The sequence below is a fragment of the Phymastichus coffea genome, unplaced genomic scaffold, assembly GCF_024137745.1.
Source record: "Phymastichus coffea isolate CEN01 unplaced genomic scaffold, Cenicafe_Pcof_1.1 PCOF00075, whole genome shotgun sequence".
Taxonomy (NCBI): Eukaryota; Metazoa; Arthropoda; class Insecta; order Hymenoptera; family Eulophidae; genus Phymastichus; species Phymastichus coffea.
In genome coordinates, this window is record NW_026706886.1 from 862,761 (window position 1) to 883,879 (window position 21,119).

At 44.6% G+C, this 21,119-nt stretch overlaps 1 protein-coding gene across 1 annotated transcript; it reads right to left on the reverse strand.

Moving 5' to 3' along the window:
• Positions 1–414: 414 nt before the first annotated feature.
• On the reverse strand, positions 415–3,030 carry LOC131668247 (galactose-proton symporter-like; the record flags this gene model as incomplete). Its single annotated transcript, XM_058942265.1, is given in 5 exon segments — positions 415–582; positions 1,252–1,325; positions 1,328–1,696; positions 2,102–2,579; positions 2,770–3,030. Coding segments are annotated over 5 exon segments (1,350 nt in total), but the record flags the coding sequence as incomplete, so codon positions are not given.
• Between the last annotated feature and the right edge of the window lie 18,089 nt (positions 3,031–21,119).

Genomic DNA, 21,119 nt, shown 5'->3' on the forward strand with positions numbered 1-21,119 from the left:
CTTCCCTCTGCCGACCAGCTCTCGCTCTTTTCACTCGATTCGGGAGACGACGCGCCGCCGTGGCGCTTCTACGCGAGCGTTTCGGCGCGAGTGCATCGGCGAAAGATAACATCGCGGATAAATGTCGGCAGGAGTTAATGGAACGAATGCGGCGCCGGTATTCGAATAGCAATTGTTAATTATACTTACGTAAATAGAAAGTTTCGCTGGTGTAAATGTGCGCGAACGAGGTATCGAGTGGACTCGGAAACCTTTCCAAACGCACGGCCGAGCGATCGGCTGCCATGTACATGCAGACGCGAACTCTCGCGCACGCTGCCGGGATTAATGTAATCCATTAGCGCTTATACTCGGCGGGCCAAAAGTCAGGCGCAATCTCTCATCTGCCGGCGGCGGTCGTCCAAGGCAATCTGGCTAGTAGCCGGCGCGATCGTGACTTTGCAACTGCTGGATCGTCCAGAGGCCAGCAGCCGTCGGATCGCGGCTCTCCGGCAGCACTATCAGCAGAACGATGGCGTGAGCCCCCGTGACGAGGGCCGCCGTCCAGAACGAGCACGGCCGGCCGTACGAGCTGGCGATCACCTGTTGACCATCGCGCGTGAGCTTTAGCTTTTTACGTCGGCTCCACTGTTTAGGGCGCGGGATAAAGGAGGCTGCAGGGAACTACATTCCTCGAGGATTAAAACCCGCATAACGGCTAGCTTTTAAAGTGTGCGTGCTTTGGGAATTCACGAGCAAAAATCAATCGAAACGAATAAAATCGGTCTTGCGTTTTTCTTTTTTCTTTTTTTTTCATTTCTCACGTTACATCGTGGCGCGCCATCGAGAAGGGAAAATCAAAAGTATACGGCAAAAAGACTAGCAGCGCGGAGTCGTTCGCTGGCTTGATTTATCGAGCTCAGTACGAATCGCTGGCTCCATCGTGCGTGCACTTGATAAAAAAGAAAAGTATAGAGGTATAAAGTTCCAGCGGGAGAATTGTCTTTTGGCGGACGCCGGCGCAACGAGCAAGTAGTGTAGCACGGCTATAGGCAGACGATAATGCGGTAGCTGTTAAAACGCGCCAGACCTTTTTTGTTCCTTCGTCGCGGCTACGAGGACAACATTTTTCCTTTTGCAGAGGGGCGGTTCTTTCTTGAAAGCTGTTACGCTAGTATCGATTTCGAATTTTCAATTACAGAAGCAGATATTTTTCTGAATTAGAATCCATTGTGAGTCATTCAAATGCGAACGCCAGGCAGAAGAGAAAACTCACCAAAGTTTGGTAATAACGAAGATGGACGAACACGCAGCGGTGTTCTGCAGGGCAGAGCCAAAATTACGAGGTCCATCGATAGGCTCTCAGCGGCAAGAACAGTGGCCACAGTGGCAAGCCCGATGCCGTAAGCGACGGCGAAGACGACGATGCAGACGAGCGACAAGAGTGGCAGAGGAGAGATCGTCTGACTGGGTGTGTCGGTGCCCAAGTGGAAGTGGAGTCCCAGAAGTGCCATGCAACCTGTGCACAAGAGGCAACTCCAGGCCACAAGGGGGCGACGACCTACGCGTTCGACCACGCAGCCGCTCGCTAGCGTGCAGCAGAGATCGATCAAGCCCAACAGCAACGACACGTAGAGTCCCGGTATTACCGAGACGTTGCGCTCGAAGATCAGCTGAGGGTATGAGTGCATCGCCGCCATTCGCGAAAATTGCTGCGCTGCATACCAAAGCATACGCACAAACCTTGTCTTTTATTTCGTCGGATGAAAAGGAACGCCCTTCTTTTTTGATATACAAAAACGTGCTCTTTTTATTACGTGTCAAAGCGCTATCCTTTCAATTTGATCGCTCGCTCTAGCGTTTAAAGCGAAATAAAGGAAACACGCGTTCGCACATATTGAACCTTCGCGCGCGCGCGAATTTTCCGGGCGTTGGACTTCAAAGCTATACGGATTTATATGATGGCGCAATTGATTGCATTCACTGGGATCCCTTTGTTTAACCTTTCCTCTATGGCGCGCCATTCTATTCGATTACATGGTTTATTCGTTTATTTTTACTTTCGATAAAATGTAATTAAATCGCGTAGCAATTCCATCAAAATATTTTTGTTTAAACTCACCCGTCGTAAGTACTACGATCAGTAGTAAAGCTCTTCTGCTAGCCACGTCGCCAATCACTCTCGTCAATCTACTTATTAAACGGTTGTTTCTATCATTCACAACTCTTCGGTCAAAGAACTCTGCAATCTCATGTAGTTCGCGATACACGTCTTTCCTTCTTCTCAATTTCCTCAGACTGTCCAATACCTCGTCAGGCCTCGACTGTCTCATCAACCAAAAAGGCGTTTCTGGCGCAGCAATGAAATAAATACCAGACAGTAACAACACCACGGTTAGATAAACTCCAGTTGCTGAACTAATGCTAAAACAAGGTCCAACAGCGAAGCTCAATAAAACGCCAACGTGTACACTGACGCAGAAATCGACGGACATGTTACTTCGTAGTCGTGCTGGCGAAATCTCCGAGAGATACATCTCCGTCTGATGACACATTATACCACCAGTAAGCCCCAGAACTATCCGGTCGAACGTGAGTTGCTGCTCATCGAACAAAGCAAAAAAATGTCATTTGTCAATCGTAACTCACTTCACCACTCCGACAACAGCACGAATAAAGGTCCTTTGTTGTTCCGAAACACTCGATCTTCAAACCAGTCGAAATCCGTGGGATGCCGGCGCAAGAAAAAAAAGAACGACACAAAAGCGCGATCATCGATCACGGCCTCACCCAAGAACTGGCAGCCACGGCGATAATAGACCATCCGGTAGTGAGCGGTAAACAAGCCAGTAAAAAGAGTTTACGTTTTCCAAGTGTCGCAGCTACGTATAGCGAGACGAAACCACCGACCAGCATCCCTGGGAAAAAGATGCCGGTGATCCAAGTGGCCTCGGAGTCTGTGAACGCTGGACTGTACTGATTTGATGAGAGAAGTTGTGGGATTGCTGCTTGAGGCCAACCGGCGAGGTTACCTACTGCTACTCCGGTGAGACATGTTGCAATTACGAAGACAAGATTTTACTTTGTTTTCTCTTCTTTTGATGAAGTTGAAAAAGTCAACGAACTATCGTTAGTTTTATTGCATAATACCCGAGCTTCAGCAGCAAATAACGGACAATATTCGTAAGACGAATTTTCGTGCGCATTTGATCTGACGTTGAACGTAAAATCCTCGTGAATAATGAATTTTCAATATCGTTCACACTTAATTATTTCTGGTTTAGCTATTTCAATGAGACTCTCGTCCGTTATATTATCATAACGCGAACATTGTATCGATCTAAATATCATCTGTTTCAGAATTAGATTTTGCTAAACAAAGACATGAGTTCCTTGTACAAATAAAAATTTCATTGTCTGTAATTCTCTGCTCTCTTCGTTCATTGCTAAATTGCAATGAATGAGAATATTAATTTAAGAATAAAGTAACAATTTGTAAATAGAAACAAGGCAATCTACGAATTACTGTAAGTCGAGAGCATAAATTTATTCAAAGCGAGTCTCACGTCAGTCTGTACTTATGTCACAACAGCACAACTGTCATCGTGTACTTGCTAATGCAACAGCGCCAAAAGTTCGTCTACTACTCTGCGGCTGTCGTGGCTCTTCCATAACGACTGCCAATCGGATTCTGAGCAAGATACGCGCCTTTCGGAACTACATAAGCGAGCCGAGCAGCCTCGCGGATGCTCCATCAGCGCTTGCTCGAATAAATTTTTACAAAAACAGGGAAACTCTCTCGGTGCGCATGAGCTAACTGTGTGTCACATACCAAGATCGTATCGCTTAGAGGCAATTGCTGGAATGCCGCGAAAATGCACTCACGCGCAAATTGGTCAAGCGGAGAATTTTTAGAATGTAATTTGCCGATGTTACAGTGAGTTATAAATATGTTGAATAAAATACCAATTTTCGATATTTTTGTACCAAACTTCTTTTCTATTAACGTGTCAGTTTAATCTCAAAGATAAGAATATTATTGAAATGTGTTATCAATGAAATATGGAATCGATTCGTAGCAATGTTTCAGTATTCACTTCAAAATATTTTTTCCGTTTGATAATCAGCCTATTATTAATTTAAAATCAAGGAATAGAAATTGAAGAATCATTTATTTATTATTAATAATTATCTGTAAAAGATTCTTGCAAAAACATTGATAAAATTAGTTCATCGTGAATCAGCATGCTAATTTCAAGTAATTGATGTTCTTAATTACTTTTCAATAAAATGCACAAGAATTGGTCAATTACTAAAGGCGCCTTATAAGCTAATAACCATGAATTCCATAGACTGTTCATTGGAAGAAAATTGTAGGTAAGAAAACTTTCAATGATCTGTCGGTAACTGCCTAATTTGTATGATTTCGATATAAAAGAAAAATTATTTGAATTTGAAAGAGTAATTTGTCGACATAATTCTATAAATAAGCTGTGAGATAGGACAATATCACACAAATAACGGTTGCCGTTTGAGAATTCAAAAGCTTTTAAGAAACGTACAGGGCAGTCGAAGAAAAACCAGCAGTCTCCATCGATAAGACTTTATTCGCGTTATAACGTGGCAGACATACTACAGAAAATTTATTGGCTAATCTCGCATAATTGTTAGCACGAGCAACATTGTACGCGTTGGTTTGCTCGTGACGTTCAATTTGAGATGGCGTCTTCTTGAAAGATACTCGTCAGCTGGCAAGATGAGGAAAAGCACGTATCGATAGAGGCTAATCCGAAGGAAGAACAACTCATAGTGGGGCACAATTTCTGTCAATGGAGCAGCAGCTTGGCAATTTGGCCCAAAGACTTGGCAGGCATCTCGCTCGCCGGGGAAACTATCGCGCCGCAGCAAAGAAAATAACAATCTAATTTACGCAAGCGAGCGCAAGTCGGAGCGCCTCGGGCAGGTAACTATGCAAATGCGGGCATCTCTTTCGGCGCTCACTGATTGGACGACCCTCTTAACCATCTAACTTTAACTATTACCCCTATGGCTGCGGACTGGTAGCGAGGTGAACGAGCTTGCGCCGTATAGCTGTACGCGCATATACATGCGCGGAATAGTTGCCGCTGCTTGTTGCGGATAATCGTCGCTGCGATTTCACCAATTATTACTTCGGCCAAGCTGTTCGACTCTTTTGGTCTGCGCTACCGCGATTACTGCTCGCGTGGATCGATTCTATCTTATCGGTGGTGTGACGATTCGATTAGGAAAAATATAAGAATGATTTTCAGAAAATGATGCTAAATTAAACAGTTTATAGTAATCGACAACAAGGGCATTTTCCATTTTCGGCAAAAATAGCACTTTCCATGTGGGACCTGTGCCGAGAATACAAGAACTTTGCAATTCTTTCGGAATAAGAAGTTATATAGACCAGAAAGCAGTCTGAGCCCACTAGTTTATATTCCGCCGTTCTTTGGTTTTTCTCGAATCCAATTCCGATTTCAGGAAAAGCGACAATATCTCAAATACGAATCCACTCACCTCCCAAAAAATTACATAATAAAAGGTACTTTCTAGCTGCGCACGTCTAAGATACAATTTACATTTGGTATCGCGTTTATGCGCGAAGTGAAGGACAACCTTTTGATCCAGAAGACTTTTCTTAAGCGAATACTCTCTGCTGAGCAGCCAAAAGGAAAAGCCGAGCATTCCCCCCCCCCCCTCTCTTTCTCTTATGCGCGGCAAAGGAAAAGCTAGTGCAAAAGCTTCCATCAGTTCGGCCAAACAATTTGCTCATAAATTCCGCAGGCTGCACCGAGTACCACAAATTTTTTTTGTTTTTCTTCGTCTCTCATTCAAGTACGAAAGAGAGAGAGAGAGAAAGAGGGAGTGAAAGGTAGATTTGAAAAGGACTAGCTTGTACCGCAAAACACACTCAACTGTATTTTTAATTCTCCGTTGAGGGTAGGCGCTCGGTTAATCCCTAGGTCTCTTCTTTTTTTTTTGTTTGATTCTCTAGTATTTCACCGATAATTGAGGAGCAGCTTAAATTTTTTCAAATCGAACGATAAATACATCTAGAGAAAAACTGAATTAGCTTCCCAATGAATGCTTTCAATCGGATACATATACGCGTTACCCTCTACCTCAAAATTTCCATTTCGTTCCGAAAACTCGGTTCTCTCTCTCTCTCTCTCTCTCTCTCTCTCTCTCTCTCTCTCTCTCTCTCTCTCTCTCTCTCGGACAAAAGGGATCTTTTATGCAACAGCTTGAATCGAACACACAATGCGCGCCCCAGAGAGAGAGAGAGAAACTACTACTCGCCGAAAAAAAAGAAAAAAGTTAAACAAAAAAGCGCAAGAATATTCATAACCGCCGGCTTATATACACACGTAACAATGCGAAAAGACTACATTACGCGCGCGCCTTTTGTTTCGCGAGGTAGGAATATTAAGACTGTTTTCATAAGTACAGGAAAGGCGAATGTCGCTGGCGCGAGCTTTGTTTCTAAATGCAAAATTTTATCGATCCTGATAAGCTGGTCGGAGAAAGCGAAATAGCACCTACTCCCGCGACAAGCTATATAGCCGCGCAGAATTGAAGTTCCGTGATACGGCAACTCTCGCTTGGCTTTTTTTTTAAAGCTTCTCCCATTTGTTGTTGTTGCGGGCTGAGTTCGCTCTTTTCTCTTCTCGAGCCGCTTGAACTCAGTCGATAACCCAACTGATGAAACATTCGCGATGATTAAAATCATTCAAAAGTATATTTTAGACTTGAATGATACATCAGTGTCCAGTCGCCGTCGTTCTCATTACTGACTGCCATATTGAATTGACGATACTTGTGATAGGAAATTTTTATAATCGAGCAGGACTAATATTCGAGTTAGTGGCTCTAATAATTAATATTGGAATATCGAGTGATCATCAGCTATAAGTGCCAATCAGAAGGACGCATCGCAGAAGAAAAGATGTCTTGTACATTGTCTCCTCTCTTGTTTACATATAAATGCTCGAAGATAAACTCGAACCTAGGCGAGGCACAGACGCACACAAAGGAGGTAGATACACGCGCCTCTGAAGCCCCGGGGACAACAAGACTAAGGAGGGTTCGCTCTATACTCTCGTACACGCGTTTTCGTCTATATGCACGCTCAATGTAGGCAAACGCCATTTTCGCTCGAGAAGGGCCGCCGCCCGCCGTAACCGCTTCTCGACACGACCGCGATGGAATTCAATTTTCCACGGACAACTTGATACGAAAAGTTCAAGTTTCTTGCAGCTTTCAAAGCTGTTTGTGCTAATAACCTGCTGCCGCCTGCTAATTTCTTACAACTTTATCCCATTATCCGTGGAAGCTTCGTTTCACCAGCTCCATTTAGTGCTTTAGCATTGTTCTTCGTCCGATCTCAAGTCTCGATTATCTCAACAATAAAAGGGGCTTTATCGATATATGCTTGTATATGTATATGTGTATCTATATATATACACACATACACGCACATGAGCTAGTGAATCTCGTCTCTGATAATGAGTAAAAAATATTAAAAATTAAAATAATTCAATTTAAAATTTATTTAAAAATTATGCCGAAGTGTACGAGAATCTTGAATCAAGAACTTTCTGAGCTCAAAAGTCTGAAAAGTTTTCGAAAATTTCTTGCAGTATCTTGAAATATTGCCTGACAAACATCGACAAAACATTGCATGTGTAGCCAATAAGAAAAAAAGTAGATCAACGTTTGTATATTGGTATACATACATGCAGATCACAGCCACAAAGCAAACTCTCGAACCCGTATAATCGTAGCAATATAGGCAAGAGCTAGCAAGGGTCATCGTTCATTCAGGCGTGAAAGCTCTCTCTCACTAGCAGACCCTTTTGCCTCACAAATCTGGTCGCTCTATCAATTACTTTAACGCATCGATGATAAATCTTGAATGCTCTTGCCTTTGGTTATCTATTGGAATAATCGCGAACGATTGGCGCAGTGCGCGCCAAGCCAACTCTGCGCGTACGCATGAGCAAGTCCACTTTCCTAATTGGACGCCGAATATGAAAGGCCACTGCTGTTCGCGCGAGTCGCCATGCGCTTTCACGTTTATTGTGCGGCACGACTTGAAATATATCGAGGCAAACGTCGCAAAGGGACGTGCGTGCCTGCGGACTCTACAGCTGGAATTACGATGTCTGCGTATACAGCCACATTTGTTTTATTATTACTTTAGTGCTTTATTTTTTTTATTCTCATGGCCTGTTCCGATGATCTTAGATTTCTTACAATGGCTGCGTATTTTTCCCGCATTTTTTAATTAAATAAGTATAATTTTGATCTGTACTTATGGACGATTATTGAAAATAACGGTAATTCAATTATTCATTACGGAGTTACGCAAATTCGCTGTGAAAAGTTTCTGCGATAAAGTAAACGTCATCTCAATCTCATTTTCTTGCCAAAGAGAAGACTTTGGCATCAAACAACACATAGATGTATGTTTTAAGCGGTCATCCAAATTAATAGCTAGGTCAACGGGAGTCACGATAAGCCAATCATAGCTCGAGGCTTTTTCTAAGCAATATCTCTTTTATTTATGTTATTCGTGTCTAAACAGTGCTGATATAATTGAGCAAAGAAAAGCAGACGAAACGCTCAGTAAAATGAAATTAATAAACTGAATAAAATGACGGTAAAGCGAGAGAAATGTGTGCTGAGAACTGGACAGTGGAATCGATATTACTTAGCAAAGTTCACTGTCCGGAGCGAATTGGAGAGAATCATAGTAGCCGCATCGTTAATCATTAATCCTCGCGTAGGCCGCTCTCGTAGCTCGCGAACTCACCAATCATCATTATTATCGTGGACAAACAGCCTGCGGGGAGCCGAAGGAGGAAACTGCCCATGTGGCACGTATTATGGAATTAGGGAAAGCTTGCTCTCATCCGGCCAAAGGACGCCGCCGCCGCCGTCGCCGCCGCTGCCGCCGTCGCCGCCGTCGCCGCCGTCGCCGCCGTCGCCGCCGCAGCATCCCGACAAAAGGGGGCCGGTGCACGTGACGCGAATCGTGCGCCAAATTTTCACGCGTCGCACGCGCGCCTCGGATATTCCTGTTCGTCTTTGTCATCCAGGCGCCCATGCCCTTGTGTTTGCCATGGGCCCGCATGCCTCTCATCACCGATAGCTTTGAAGTTTCTCCAGACGCGCCCTCTTTTTATTCCTCATTGAGCGCCGCCGCTTTGATTGCTCGGAAGCAGATGGGCACGGCAGCGATTTCCGAATAATACACCAAATTTCAAAAGAAACGACCACTTTTACGACTAAATTGTGCCAATAAATTTTTAATGCAGTCTCGTGAATGCCCTTGGAGATTGATATTGACGCAAGGTTTAATTATTCAAACGCCAAGCTGTGTAATATTCCAGACGCCAAGCGACTCTTGGAGGGCAATGACGCAAGATTCAATTGAAAAAATGGAAAGGGCAAACAAGCTTGCGACGAGATTACGTTGTCGCGCAATTTTTTTTTTCTTCCGGCAAATCTCTTTAGAGAGCAAAATCGCCAAACCCAATTTGCCGTCATTCATCCCGCGCGCGTATACACATCCACTTCCATTAGTTAATCATAAAGCTCGTTTTCCCTCTATTCGCGACTTTGCGACTGCGCGTCGCATAGCCAAAACAAACGCGCAAAAAGTATGACGCTCATGAGCTAATCGTCAATCAGTAGCCGGCCTCCCCCTTTTACGTGTAGCTGAGTCACATAATAGCACCCGAAAAAATATCGCAGACTAGAAAGTGTTCCGCTCGATTGGAGTTCTGATTAAGGTGACTCAGCGACTTTTTCTCGACAATGCGAAGACGTACGCGAGATGATGAGGGCAATCGTGCGGATCGATGTAAATGTGTATACATCCGTATGCGATCGATTGCTTAATGTGCTAATCGGCCCTATCAGCCTAATGAAGTCGTCGTATTTTTCATCCTTCCTTTCTTCGATTAGTCGATGACGCATGGCTTTTCTCCTCTCTCGTTGGAAAAGTGCTAAGCCTATTTTTTCCAAATTCACGCCGATTCCAATGATCGAGTGTCGGACGATGATTAATTGTCGAAAATTTGATTAAACTTCGATAGACTGTGGAACCAAATGGATTTGACCACGTAGAAATGCCTCGATTTAAGAACAATTCGAATTATCTCTACCTCCCGAATAACAAATTGTTTCACCAATGAATATAAACGTTACTTTTTAGTAGACGAAGATTTTAATTTTAAATTTGATGGCTGCAGAGCTTTCGAAGCACGCGTAGGCGTAATGAAATTCCGTATAAGAATATGAAATCTTAATAACGTTTTATAACAGTTATATTCCACAACTCAGGCGCCAGACAGTTTTACAACCTTGTTAAAGGAAGAATATTAAAAACTTTTATGTTTAGGTACAATCCCTTCAGCACAGCAAAGGAAAAAAGTTAATATCTCGCCTATGGCTTTTATTCGAGTATAAATTTTCTTTTTCGAAAATCCATTGCAAAATATTTGGATCATTGCTTTTATACAGCTACCGTATATCATATTTTCCGCGAAAAAGAATTTAAAAAAATTTTGATCTTTTAAAATAAAATAAAAAAAAAACGATCGCATAAAGCTATTAAAACGGAATATATTTGTTCAAACCATTAAATCCATTTTTCCATACACTCGTCGATTCGCCACCACCATTGAATTGAAAACTCCGATATTTTCCCTCCCTTCCTCTCTCAAAAAAAAAACCAGCAAAGCATCGAAGCGCCAAATTCCGAATAAATTGGCCATTTCCTTCGGCCTGTACACATCCGCGAGCTATTCAGGAAAAAGCTCGCGGAATTAACGAGGCTATCTCGCACTCATCCATCGCGCATTCGCTCTCATCGATAATTGATCAGCCGACCGGTTGATATAGGGTCTCTGACGAGCCTCGCGATTAGATCACTTACAGCGCAAAACTTGTTAAGAACTGTAATTCGCTCTGCAGCTCCCCGATACAAATTCCTCTGCTTTAACGAAGATGGCGAAGATGCGCCCACGTGTACGTGTGTGTGCGTGTATTTGCCTCGTTTCATTTAGCTCTGCTCCTGCTGCGGCTGACGCGCTATACCGCGCGCACGAGCCAAGTCATAATATTTACGAGCGTCTTATTGCTCGCGCGCGTGTATTTTTAGTGCGCAATCCAGCAGCGTCAGTGGTTAAACTTTCATCGCGAAGAAAATTAAATTCTAATGCCAAATGAGTCGTCGCTGCTCGCTGATTGTCCCCGTAGCTGCGACGCTAAATACGCTCGACTATCGCCTGTAGCTTTTGGCCAACAGCCGATACGTGACGTAGCCGATAATGGAAAATCGTTCGTTAGGATAAAGACAGACGCGAGCGCGTCACGCTGTTCAGCGAAACGTGCAATCAGAAGGATGAAAAAACACAATGATTCGCTCGCTGATATTTAACGCGATTCCCGGCACGCGATTACAATCAAGCGAGCGCATCGGCCAAACGATGAATAACAATTAGAAATCCGCAGCCGTGTGCAAGCGCGCGCGCGTGTGCGTGTGACGTATATAAGCCCGGATAAATCGATGAATGAACCAAGCACGGATGAATGAACGAGCGCGCACCGTGGATAATTATCGTCATTGTGGCTTTTGTTACCCCGAAAGTTTATTTCGGATGTTGAATAATCGATGCCACAGTGACGTTTTGGAAATGAAAGCTTGCCACGAGTATAAATACAAGTATACGAGACGAGCGAAGAGTTGAATGGCGATCTACAGGCTAGCTATATTGGCGCGGTATATGCACGCCGAAGCTATCGACAGAGCGATCAATAACTGTCGATTCGGTATAGGTCGAACTCGTGGCTTTTTTCGATTACAAGTGACTCGCGCTCACCGAACGCACGTGGTGCCGTTATTTGCGCGACGGCCTCTGACCAAGCAACACGTGAGTTAGCCCGTGAGCAACGCAGAAAACTTTCGTGATACTCGATCGCGAGTTTATTCCGTATGTATCGCGTACTAGTATGACGACTGCACAAGTCTAACCCGCCAAGTTATAGCAATGGACACTTTGGCTGAAGGCAATTTCTACATCGACGCAGCGCGACCTTATTATGCAGTTCGCGCGGGAGCATGCGCAGCAGGGATTAAACGCCAGGAGTTTTCCCAGTGGATTATCATCGTCGGAGATGTGTTTTCGCACACGCTTATATCCGTGAGTGACTGCGGAAACTTATTCCCTTGCTTTGACTCACGTACATTTATATATTGACGCAGTACGAGATATATTTTAATGATCGATGGACCTTCCCGCCAAAACGGAGAGATCGAAAGAGCAAATCCAAATGGATGAGCCAGTGCTCTGTCTCTGGCCGGAGGAAAAAAATGAAGTCGAGCAAACATCACCGAAATCCCGACAGAGATAAAGTCTGGTTGATCTATGCCCGCCTATACGAGATGTAGATTCGCGCTCGTCGATAAAAGCAAACAGAGAGCAGGAGTAACGAGGCCGATTAGTCGAGGCTGATTAAAAAGGCTCAAAGATCGCGCACTCACCTATCAGGAGACCGAGAGAGAGAGAGAGAGAGAGAGGGAGAATGCTAACGAAGCAGCGTATATAGCTCGGATGGAAGAAGCGCTCGCACTCGCGCGGGGTCACTTAATCGCTTAATCCACTTGCTCGGCGTAGTTAACGGCTCTCGCTTGCTTGCCAATTTGCGACGCGCATGCACCATCCTAAACTTCATGACCCAAGACGTCGTGCGCTAAGTGATCCAACTTACCCCAACGAGACAGGGTATATACTTTATTTTTTTCGCTTTTAAGCGACGCTCTTACGTCCACTATTTATCGGCGTCGCACTCCACTTGATTGTATACAAGCTATTCTCTCTCTCTCTCTCTCTCTCTCTCTCTCTCTCTCTCTCTCTCTCTCTCTCTCTCTCTCTCTCTCTCTCTCTCTCTTCGTCAAAAAGCAAGCAAAAGAGCTACAAATTACCAAAGCTGCCGTGCAAAACACGTGCTGGAAAACAATTTTTCACGCGCGTTGCGCGAGGGTGTGCACGTTTCATCTCGCTGAAGAGTGACAAATCGCCTGTCTAGCGAAGAGGGCCTTCGCTCGATTGTTGAATTTTCGAACGAGCGAAAAAAAATCGGGGTTAAAAGGGTAGGGGGACGTGTATTAATTTATCGCTCCTCTGACGCGCGGACGAGAAACACGGGTGCATGACTTGATTTTTAATAAAGCTGTTTCTCCAGCTAAACGTACCCCTCGGTAATACAGTTTTTTGAATTTTTTTATTCCTCGTCGAAACGTTACTGGAAGCTGCGAATCGCTCAACGCGTACACATTTTCTAAGCTAATGTTTACCGTTAGCTCGCGTTTTCGATATTCATCACTGACCGAAAGCAATTATTACAAAGGTTAAATACTGCAAGTAGTAAAGACCAAAGTTTGGTGAGACCTTCGTCTCAACCGAGCCAGACACCCAGCGCGGCAAATCAAAATTACTCAACGCACTCTGTCAGTTCACGGAAAAGCTCTAGTAAAGCGAAAGTGACTGCGTGTGCGTGTGTGTGTGTGTGTGTGTGTGTGTGTGTGTGTGTGTGTGTGTGAGAGAGAGAGAAAAAGAGAGAGAAAGCACATAGGCGAGGCGGCGCTGTTACTTTAATTAATAGCGGTGTGCAAGCTAAACCACCTTAGTAGAAGAAACCATCTTTCTTCCTCGTGTACTAGTTCGAGTGGCTTTTGGCATCCCGCGATATAGCGAGTCTCCTCTTCCCTCGAACCGCATACTTAATCGAAGCCTAACTTTCTCGGCGAGTCGCCTCATTAAACGCTCGCCTACATACGTCAAGTCGCATACTTACGCTCGACAAGTCTTTTGAAGATCTCTATTCTTTCCGCGATTTCCTCCAATAATAAGCTGCGAAACTTTAACACACAGTCGACGAACGTGACTAATCAGACGGCACGTACGCGAGAAAGATAATCTGCGTCATGCGAACGAGCCTTTCTCGCCAACTATATGTGTGGCATATTACGATTAAGATTATTTTTTCGTAATTGTCGCGTCGACGATCGTTTGCGAATCATATTATCGCGTTTGACATTTCATTCGAATTATGTTAAGAGGCGAAACGATTATACTAACATTAACTCGGATGTTCGAATAATCAATGCTAATACGCTGCTGAGAATTTGCATAATGGACATTAATAACAGCTCTCGCGTAAACGAGGTAATTACTCAAATCGGTGACTGATAATTGTCGTACCTTGGTACGCCGGTTGATAACGTTTGCACACGCCGTTCTATCTGTCTCGACAAAAAGCAAATCGATAAAAGAATAAACAGCGAGTGGAGTGAGAACTGATATTGGCGAAGAATTTTTGAACGTGAGAAAGCACTGGTTCCTCTTCGCGAACTCGGCGACAAACGAGGCTGTCGCACGCTGCCGATCATTACAAAAGAAACGATGCCGCAGTGGAGAGCTCTTATCGGCTTCGAGTCCAACAACGCTTTGACGCGAGCTGACGAAAAGTTTGGCCATTGTCGGCACCAGCAGTGCCACGATTTTCGGACAATTTGCCGGGGCGAGCTTCAAGATATCACGGACTGTTGATCCCGAATGGTGTGTCTGCCGATAATTGGGAGAGTCGACGGCAGAGGGAACAACCGATGAAACGACATAAAAGCAATCCAAAAAAAAAAGAAAAAGAAAGAAAAAAATGCCAAGAGACTCTCGCTCGTTATGGATTCCGCAATGTTTGCGAATAGAAGGGAGGGAAAAGTTTCGACTCGTGCGTTCGCGTATTGCTTCGCAAAGGGAGTTCCTCGATAATTAGACGCGTGCGAGCACGATTTTTATTACCCGCTCGCTCTCGGTTATATCGAGAAATTCAATTAGTTCAACCTCGCTGTAGCGCGATTAAGCAGCCGTAAATTCATTGCAGCATTTTTTTTCTTCATCGCTACGAAGTTTTTAAATAATTTAACTGGCAGTTATGCGCCCACCACCCGTAATTTCCCTTTATTTTTGCCTACGCAGATTGTCGGCTAGCGGAAATCCACGGAGAGACTATTTTCAAATACCGAAAAGGAAAACATTGCCGGACAAAGCCAAACAAAAAATTACCTCGTTATGCGGAAGATATCGTAACGACCGCCTGAACCGATAAAAAAAAATCTCGTTACCCACTTGTAAAACTACGTATACCGAAGCACACATGCACACGTGAAAAAACTTTTGATCGATACATATCATGCATTCTCGCGCTTTGGGTACGGAAAAAAATAGAAAGAGCACAATCGCGGAGAGCGCATTATTAAAAGCCGAAAACTCGGACGCGAACTATTCCCACATTCAGCAACTTAAATTTCAAAGTCTCGTTTTACATAGAGAGCAATCTAACACCAACAAATCCCGTATAGAAAACAAAGTCCGCGCCCGTGGGAAAGTTTCTTTTTTCCAAATCAAACGCAATCTCGACGGGCAAACTAGAACGCGCGCACGGCAGAGAGTATAATGACGTCGAGCTGGTCAAGCGACCGAACGAGGCTCGGGAACACGCAGAAATCCGTTGCGTCAGCTGTAAGTTTCGCAACTCAGTGATTTCACGTTGCCTCATCACTTTGTTCATCAAATCTCTTATTCTCTTTTCTTCCGTGCCCGTTACGAGGGAGAAGAGGTAAAAAGATCGTTACGATGAAGATCCCGGCAAAGTTTAGCTATACGTATCGAATGATCGTTAGCCGTGGCGCTGACCCACATCGAACAAATCGAAACGAGGGAAGAAGAGTCATGATATACAGCTATATTTTCTGAAGGAGAGGTCCAACTCCAACTCCCCAGTGCATTGCTAATTGGCGGAAAGACGAGCCGCTCAAAAAGTGTATATTAGTCGAGAAAGAGAGAGAGAGAGGGAGAGAGAGTTGGGGAGGCCTTTGGTAAACAATCCTCTCATTATACACAGAGCGAGAGAGAGAGAGAGAGAAGGGTACGTGCACGCTTGGTTGAGCAACTGGCCATAGGGGTGTGCGATAGCATCTGCTCGCATTGCGATAAGTCAACAAATACATGGGTCTCGACTCTTTCGCTAGATTAATCCTGATAATGCCGCGCACGTTGTTATGCGCACAATTCAAATTATCTGATAACCAATACGCGTGTGTGCGCACCTTCTTATTTTCTGGCCCTGCAAAACTTTATTGCTCGCTGTTTTTTTCTCTTGCGCTAGCTCGAGCTTCAATTTATGCTGAATGTAAAATAACACTCCTAAAATAGCGTCTGTGATATGCATATTACGCGGGCGAAGCTTAATTTATGTGGGGATAAATGTTGGGCGTTTCGTATGACCCTGCGATTAGTTTGTGTACACTTCGCTTTCGGAGAATGCTGAGTAAATTATTCTCCAAATGATATTTTACTCTCGGACGCTTTCGTTACTTCGGACACATTTTCGGTCTGTACCGTGGCGAAATTTTCTTTTTCCTAGCCGTACAACGAGTCGTACCTCGTATTTTTATCGAGCCCGGCAAGCGGCGCGCCTCGTTGCCGCGTAATAAATTATATACTTCTGAAGCGTCCCGAATTCCCCCCCGCTCACCGAAGACACAACGAGTCAGTAGGCCAACTTCGTATTAAAGCCAAACTTAGCGCGCAACGTAGACAAGCGTGCGCGCTTCGTCCGTAACAACGAGCGCGCGCGTTAATCTAAAATTTAGAATAAAACTACCGCTAAACTTTATGGGGCTTTTATTAAATGACGAGAGGCGTGCAAAGGGAAAAAATAAGGCAGACTCACGGAAGAATCAATCTCCGGTCTCCGTGGTAAGAAGAAGAAAAAGAGAAGTCTCTTTTCCATTCGCCGTAACTTTTAGTTGGAAAGTTATCTGCCGGCGTTCTTTTCATCTGGCGAATGAAAAGCGCCAGACAGCTCGAGGCTATAACGAGAAGTCGCTCGCGCGCGCATTTACCTTATGACTGACGGAGTATAAGGTGCGTTCGGCAAAATATCTTTTCCCGGCTCGCCTAGCTTTTCATCGGGATTCGACGATCTTTACGCTATTGATGCGCGCAACGCGCGCGGATAGAAAGATAACAAAAATGAAGGAAATTTAGCGAAACGAGATTATCCTCGCTGTTGAGACTTCAAACGGAGCCTTGGCAAGAATCAAATAATCAAGACACTGATTTTCAAAGTGAAGCACGTGCGCGCTGATTTAATTAAAGAGGCACTCAAGAGAGAGAGAGAGAGAGAGAGAGAGAGAGAGAGAGAGAGAGAGAGAGAGAGAGAGAGAGAGAGAGAGAGCGAAACACAATGCATTCCCGGCGTCTGATTGATCCACAGCGCGCAAGAAATAATACGCCACTCGACATTCTAGCCGTGATCAGAGCACGCGCGCGCTCGCAGTCAAGAGGCGTCGTTTGTGAAATTACACGTATCGGCTACGAGGAGAACGCGTGCATCGACGGTACGCGCACAGTAGGATGAATAGACGAGTTGTAATCAGAGGGACACATAAAGTATGCGTTGAATGGCACCATTAGATGTGTATTCAGTTGAAAATATCGGGCTGAATGTACATTATTAGGGCGGTGTTTGTTTTTCTTGGTAGTATTTTGGACATTGACCCGCGTCCGTTTAGAGGACATTTCCCAAGAAATAGTGATTTTGGAAAGAACCAACATTGCTGTAGTTTTTTCGCGAACAGTCTCTTTGCTGACTTGTCGGCAAATACTATACCCGAGTCAACGGGAAAACAAATAAATTGGGACGTACGGCGCGAATAAACATCGAGTCGCTCGTAAATGTGCATTACTAGCTGTGCAATTAGTTTTGCGAGGAGAACGACTAGGCAACCTTTGCGGCGTCTCCGATAGCAGAAAAATCCACTTGCCGTTTGCCAAAGCAATCAGCGCAAGCTTGACAAAAGAAGACAGAAGAAGAAGCAAAGTAAGTATAAGCTTTAATGAAACTGCAACAATGGTCCAGCGCCCACTTGTCATCTCTCGTCGTTCTAAGCAATCAGCATTAAAAGGGAAAGTCCAGTAGCCGTGTGCAAGTCGGCGGTTGTTCCCCTCCGGTTCGTTTGCAATTTGTCACGCACAAGGTCCAGGCCAGTGTATGCCTGTGTACGTTGGATGCGCGCGTGATTGACATTTATAATGGGCGAGTCTAGTATGGCCGATCCATCTGTCGCTGCTGGCTAGCTGGCTGGCGCGCGGGGCTAATGAATGATTCGGGGCTGGCGGTAGTCGACGTAGCGGAGATCGACTGCTGCTAGTGGCCAGTTAGCAGCAGAGATGGATCTTATTGCCATCGCGCCAGCCACACGCAGCCTGCGCACGAGCTGTGCCCCGAAAGGGCTAAATGAACATTCCGCACGCTCGGAAGATCAAGTGCGCATCGTAATACCCAACCTCTACTGCATCTCTCTCGCTCGCCGAGTCTGCGTGTGCTCGTGCAATGGGAAAAAATGCTAGTCGTTGCGTTGCCCAGGATGGACATTCCGCTTTTTCTCTCGCGCTTTCATTGAGATGTGCGTGCGATTTGTCTTGTCATCGTTTATATTGCCTCCTCCTTTTTCCTCTCGGACGCGCGCGCGGCTTCATATCTAACGTTGCTTTTTCTGCTCTCGACTTGGACTTGTAAATGAGCATTCGAGCTCTTTCTCCCTTACCGAACCTCTTGATTTGTTTGCTCATAGTTGGAGGCAAATTAATGAACGTATACCGATATCTTGCTGCTTTTTAACGTTTCATTGCGATTTAATGCGAACTGAATAGCCAGAGAAGAAAACATATAATTTAGACGTGTACAATGCAGGCACGTTCCGTAAAATAATGAAACGCGTAACGAGAAGAGAGCAGATGGATTCTATTAATAGTAATTCGACGGACAAGAGAGTCGGCGCATGTGTCCATCCGATGCATAATTCAAAGCAAAAGGGGTGGACGCGCGGCCAGGATAGAAAACAGCCCCGTTAATACTCATTAGCTCGGCAAGAGACTATCGCACCCGTAAAACTAATCAAGACAATTTAAAAGCCATAAAGCAGTCTGAATTGCTACCCTAAATCACTTTGACCGTGAGAGGTGGTCGCGCGCGCGCGGTTATTTCAGCGCTAGCTTTTCAGAGCTGCATATCATTTGCAAGCCTACTAAACGATCGTTAAGCTCCGACACGCGACAACTTCAAGCTTGCGTATTGACCGTCGACGGAGAGAAACACACGAGCGTACTTGCCAATTATGTTTTCGAGGTAAACAAGTTACGCGCGCTCTCGTGGCCAATGATAAAATCATTTGCGCTCTTTGATCTGGCTCCCTGGCCCCGTACCCCCTGCCTATCCTCGAGAGCTTTGTTACGGCAGATATAGCCGACGTGGCACGGTTAATTGTCAGCTTTTTTTTCGGCGACGATTCCGAGTCCTCTCAGCCCACCCCTTTCATTTTAGATCAAAGATATTGGCACGAGGTTTTACGTCCTTTCTGTCCTTTGATGATTTACTTTTCAATTCTAACGATGATTTTCTAATTGGCCCCTATAGAACACGTTTCAAATTCAATTTTTCTGGCCTAGCAGTCAGCCGACGATCTCTTTTTCAGCAATAAATGGCAATTAATATGCACACGTTAATCACAGTCATCTACTTTGATATGCGTCCGTTCGAGACTTTCGCAGTATTGAAATTAATCCAATTACCGCGTGCGAGATCAAAACGCATGAAACTTACAGCGCGAATACATCAAAAACGAGCCATTAAGTTAAAACTGGCGTAAACCCTGTACGTAACAAGTCAACTTTGCTCGCGCTCATTCGGCTAAACTAATGAGATTGGACCTTTTTTATAGAGCGTCTAGACGCCAGCTCGCCGACCATAGGTTATTATTGAATGTTAAAAGCTCACTGCTGCAAAATAAATCTATAGGAGAGCAAGAGGAGCCATGCTATTTGTGGACAAAGTATAAATTCACTTGAAATTAGCAGGGGCTTCACTCGCGAACAATGTGCTCTTCGAGGAAGAGAGCTTTAATGCAGAATGATGGTTTGGAGTTTTTTCTCTGCGCCTATTAATAAGCGAATATTCGTTTTGCCACCAAATTCTATGTCGATATTTTAATCCAGCGAGCTGTTTAATCACATCAGAGGTGTTTCATTTGTAACAGACGCAAATAGAAATGGTTCTGGATATATAACGGCACACGGATTTGAAGCGCTAATGCCATCGTCTTGGATGTCGTTTCAACACGGCGGGACAGGCTGTTAGCCATCCTTCAACGGCAAATTAAAGACGCTGCTAGTTCGATTGAAACAAATAAAAAGCTCGGAAGAAGGTTGAGAAGACGTGTCCCTGGTCTCGCCTCCAAATTATGCAAATCGCGTCACGCGCGCCCTGGGATATCGTTAGCCTCTCGTCAGTGGGAGAGACATGCGCCTTAATGAAAAATTTCGAGGCGAAATCACGTAAATCTCGGTCGGGAATTCGAGGCGACTTGGCCCGAATGGCAGCGTCACCAGCTATCTCGCGTTCCGCAATTTAATAAAAGCAGCCTCTGTTTCTCTTTGAAGTGCACGCTACACTAATTCCGAATGCGCGACGCGAGTTGAAGGGAATGCATGTAGGGCGCTAACGATGCCCTCTCCCCGTTTGTTGATTTTGCCATGCACGACCCAATTTGTCAATTCTGCTGTAGTCCTGAAGAATTCCATTTCGAAAAGTACGCTTCCGTGCGGATCCTCGATAACAATCGCAACCCTTCTCCCCGCTGACGTCACGTACGCTCGCGCTCGCGCTCAGTCAGTTAAATCAATTGCCTTTTCAAAATTTCTTATGATGCTTCGCGACAATGAAACTGCTTTAAACGCTGAAAAATCTCGTGAAAAATATAAATCATTCAAACGCTCGAATTGTTATAGCGGAAACGTGAATAGAAATAATTTGAAACAGGAAGTAATCATCTTTTCAATTATTTTAATACTGTATTATTATTTTTATGTTTTGGATTTGACTCCTGGAAAATATACTTATATTCGTACATTTACTCATTAAGCGTATTTCAAACTAATTACTCTACTACAATCTCGTCTGCAAATGTCCCAAATGTATTT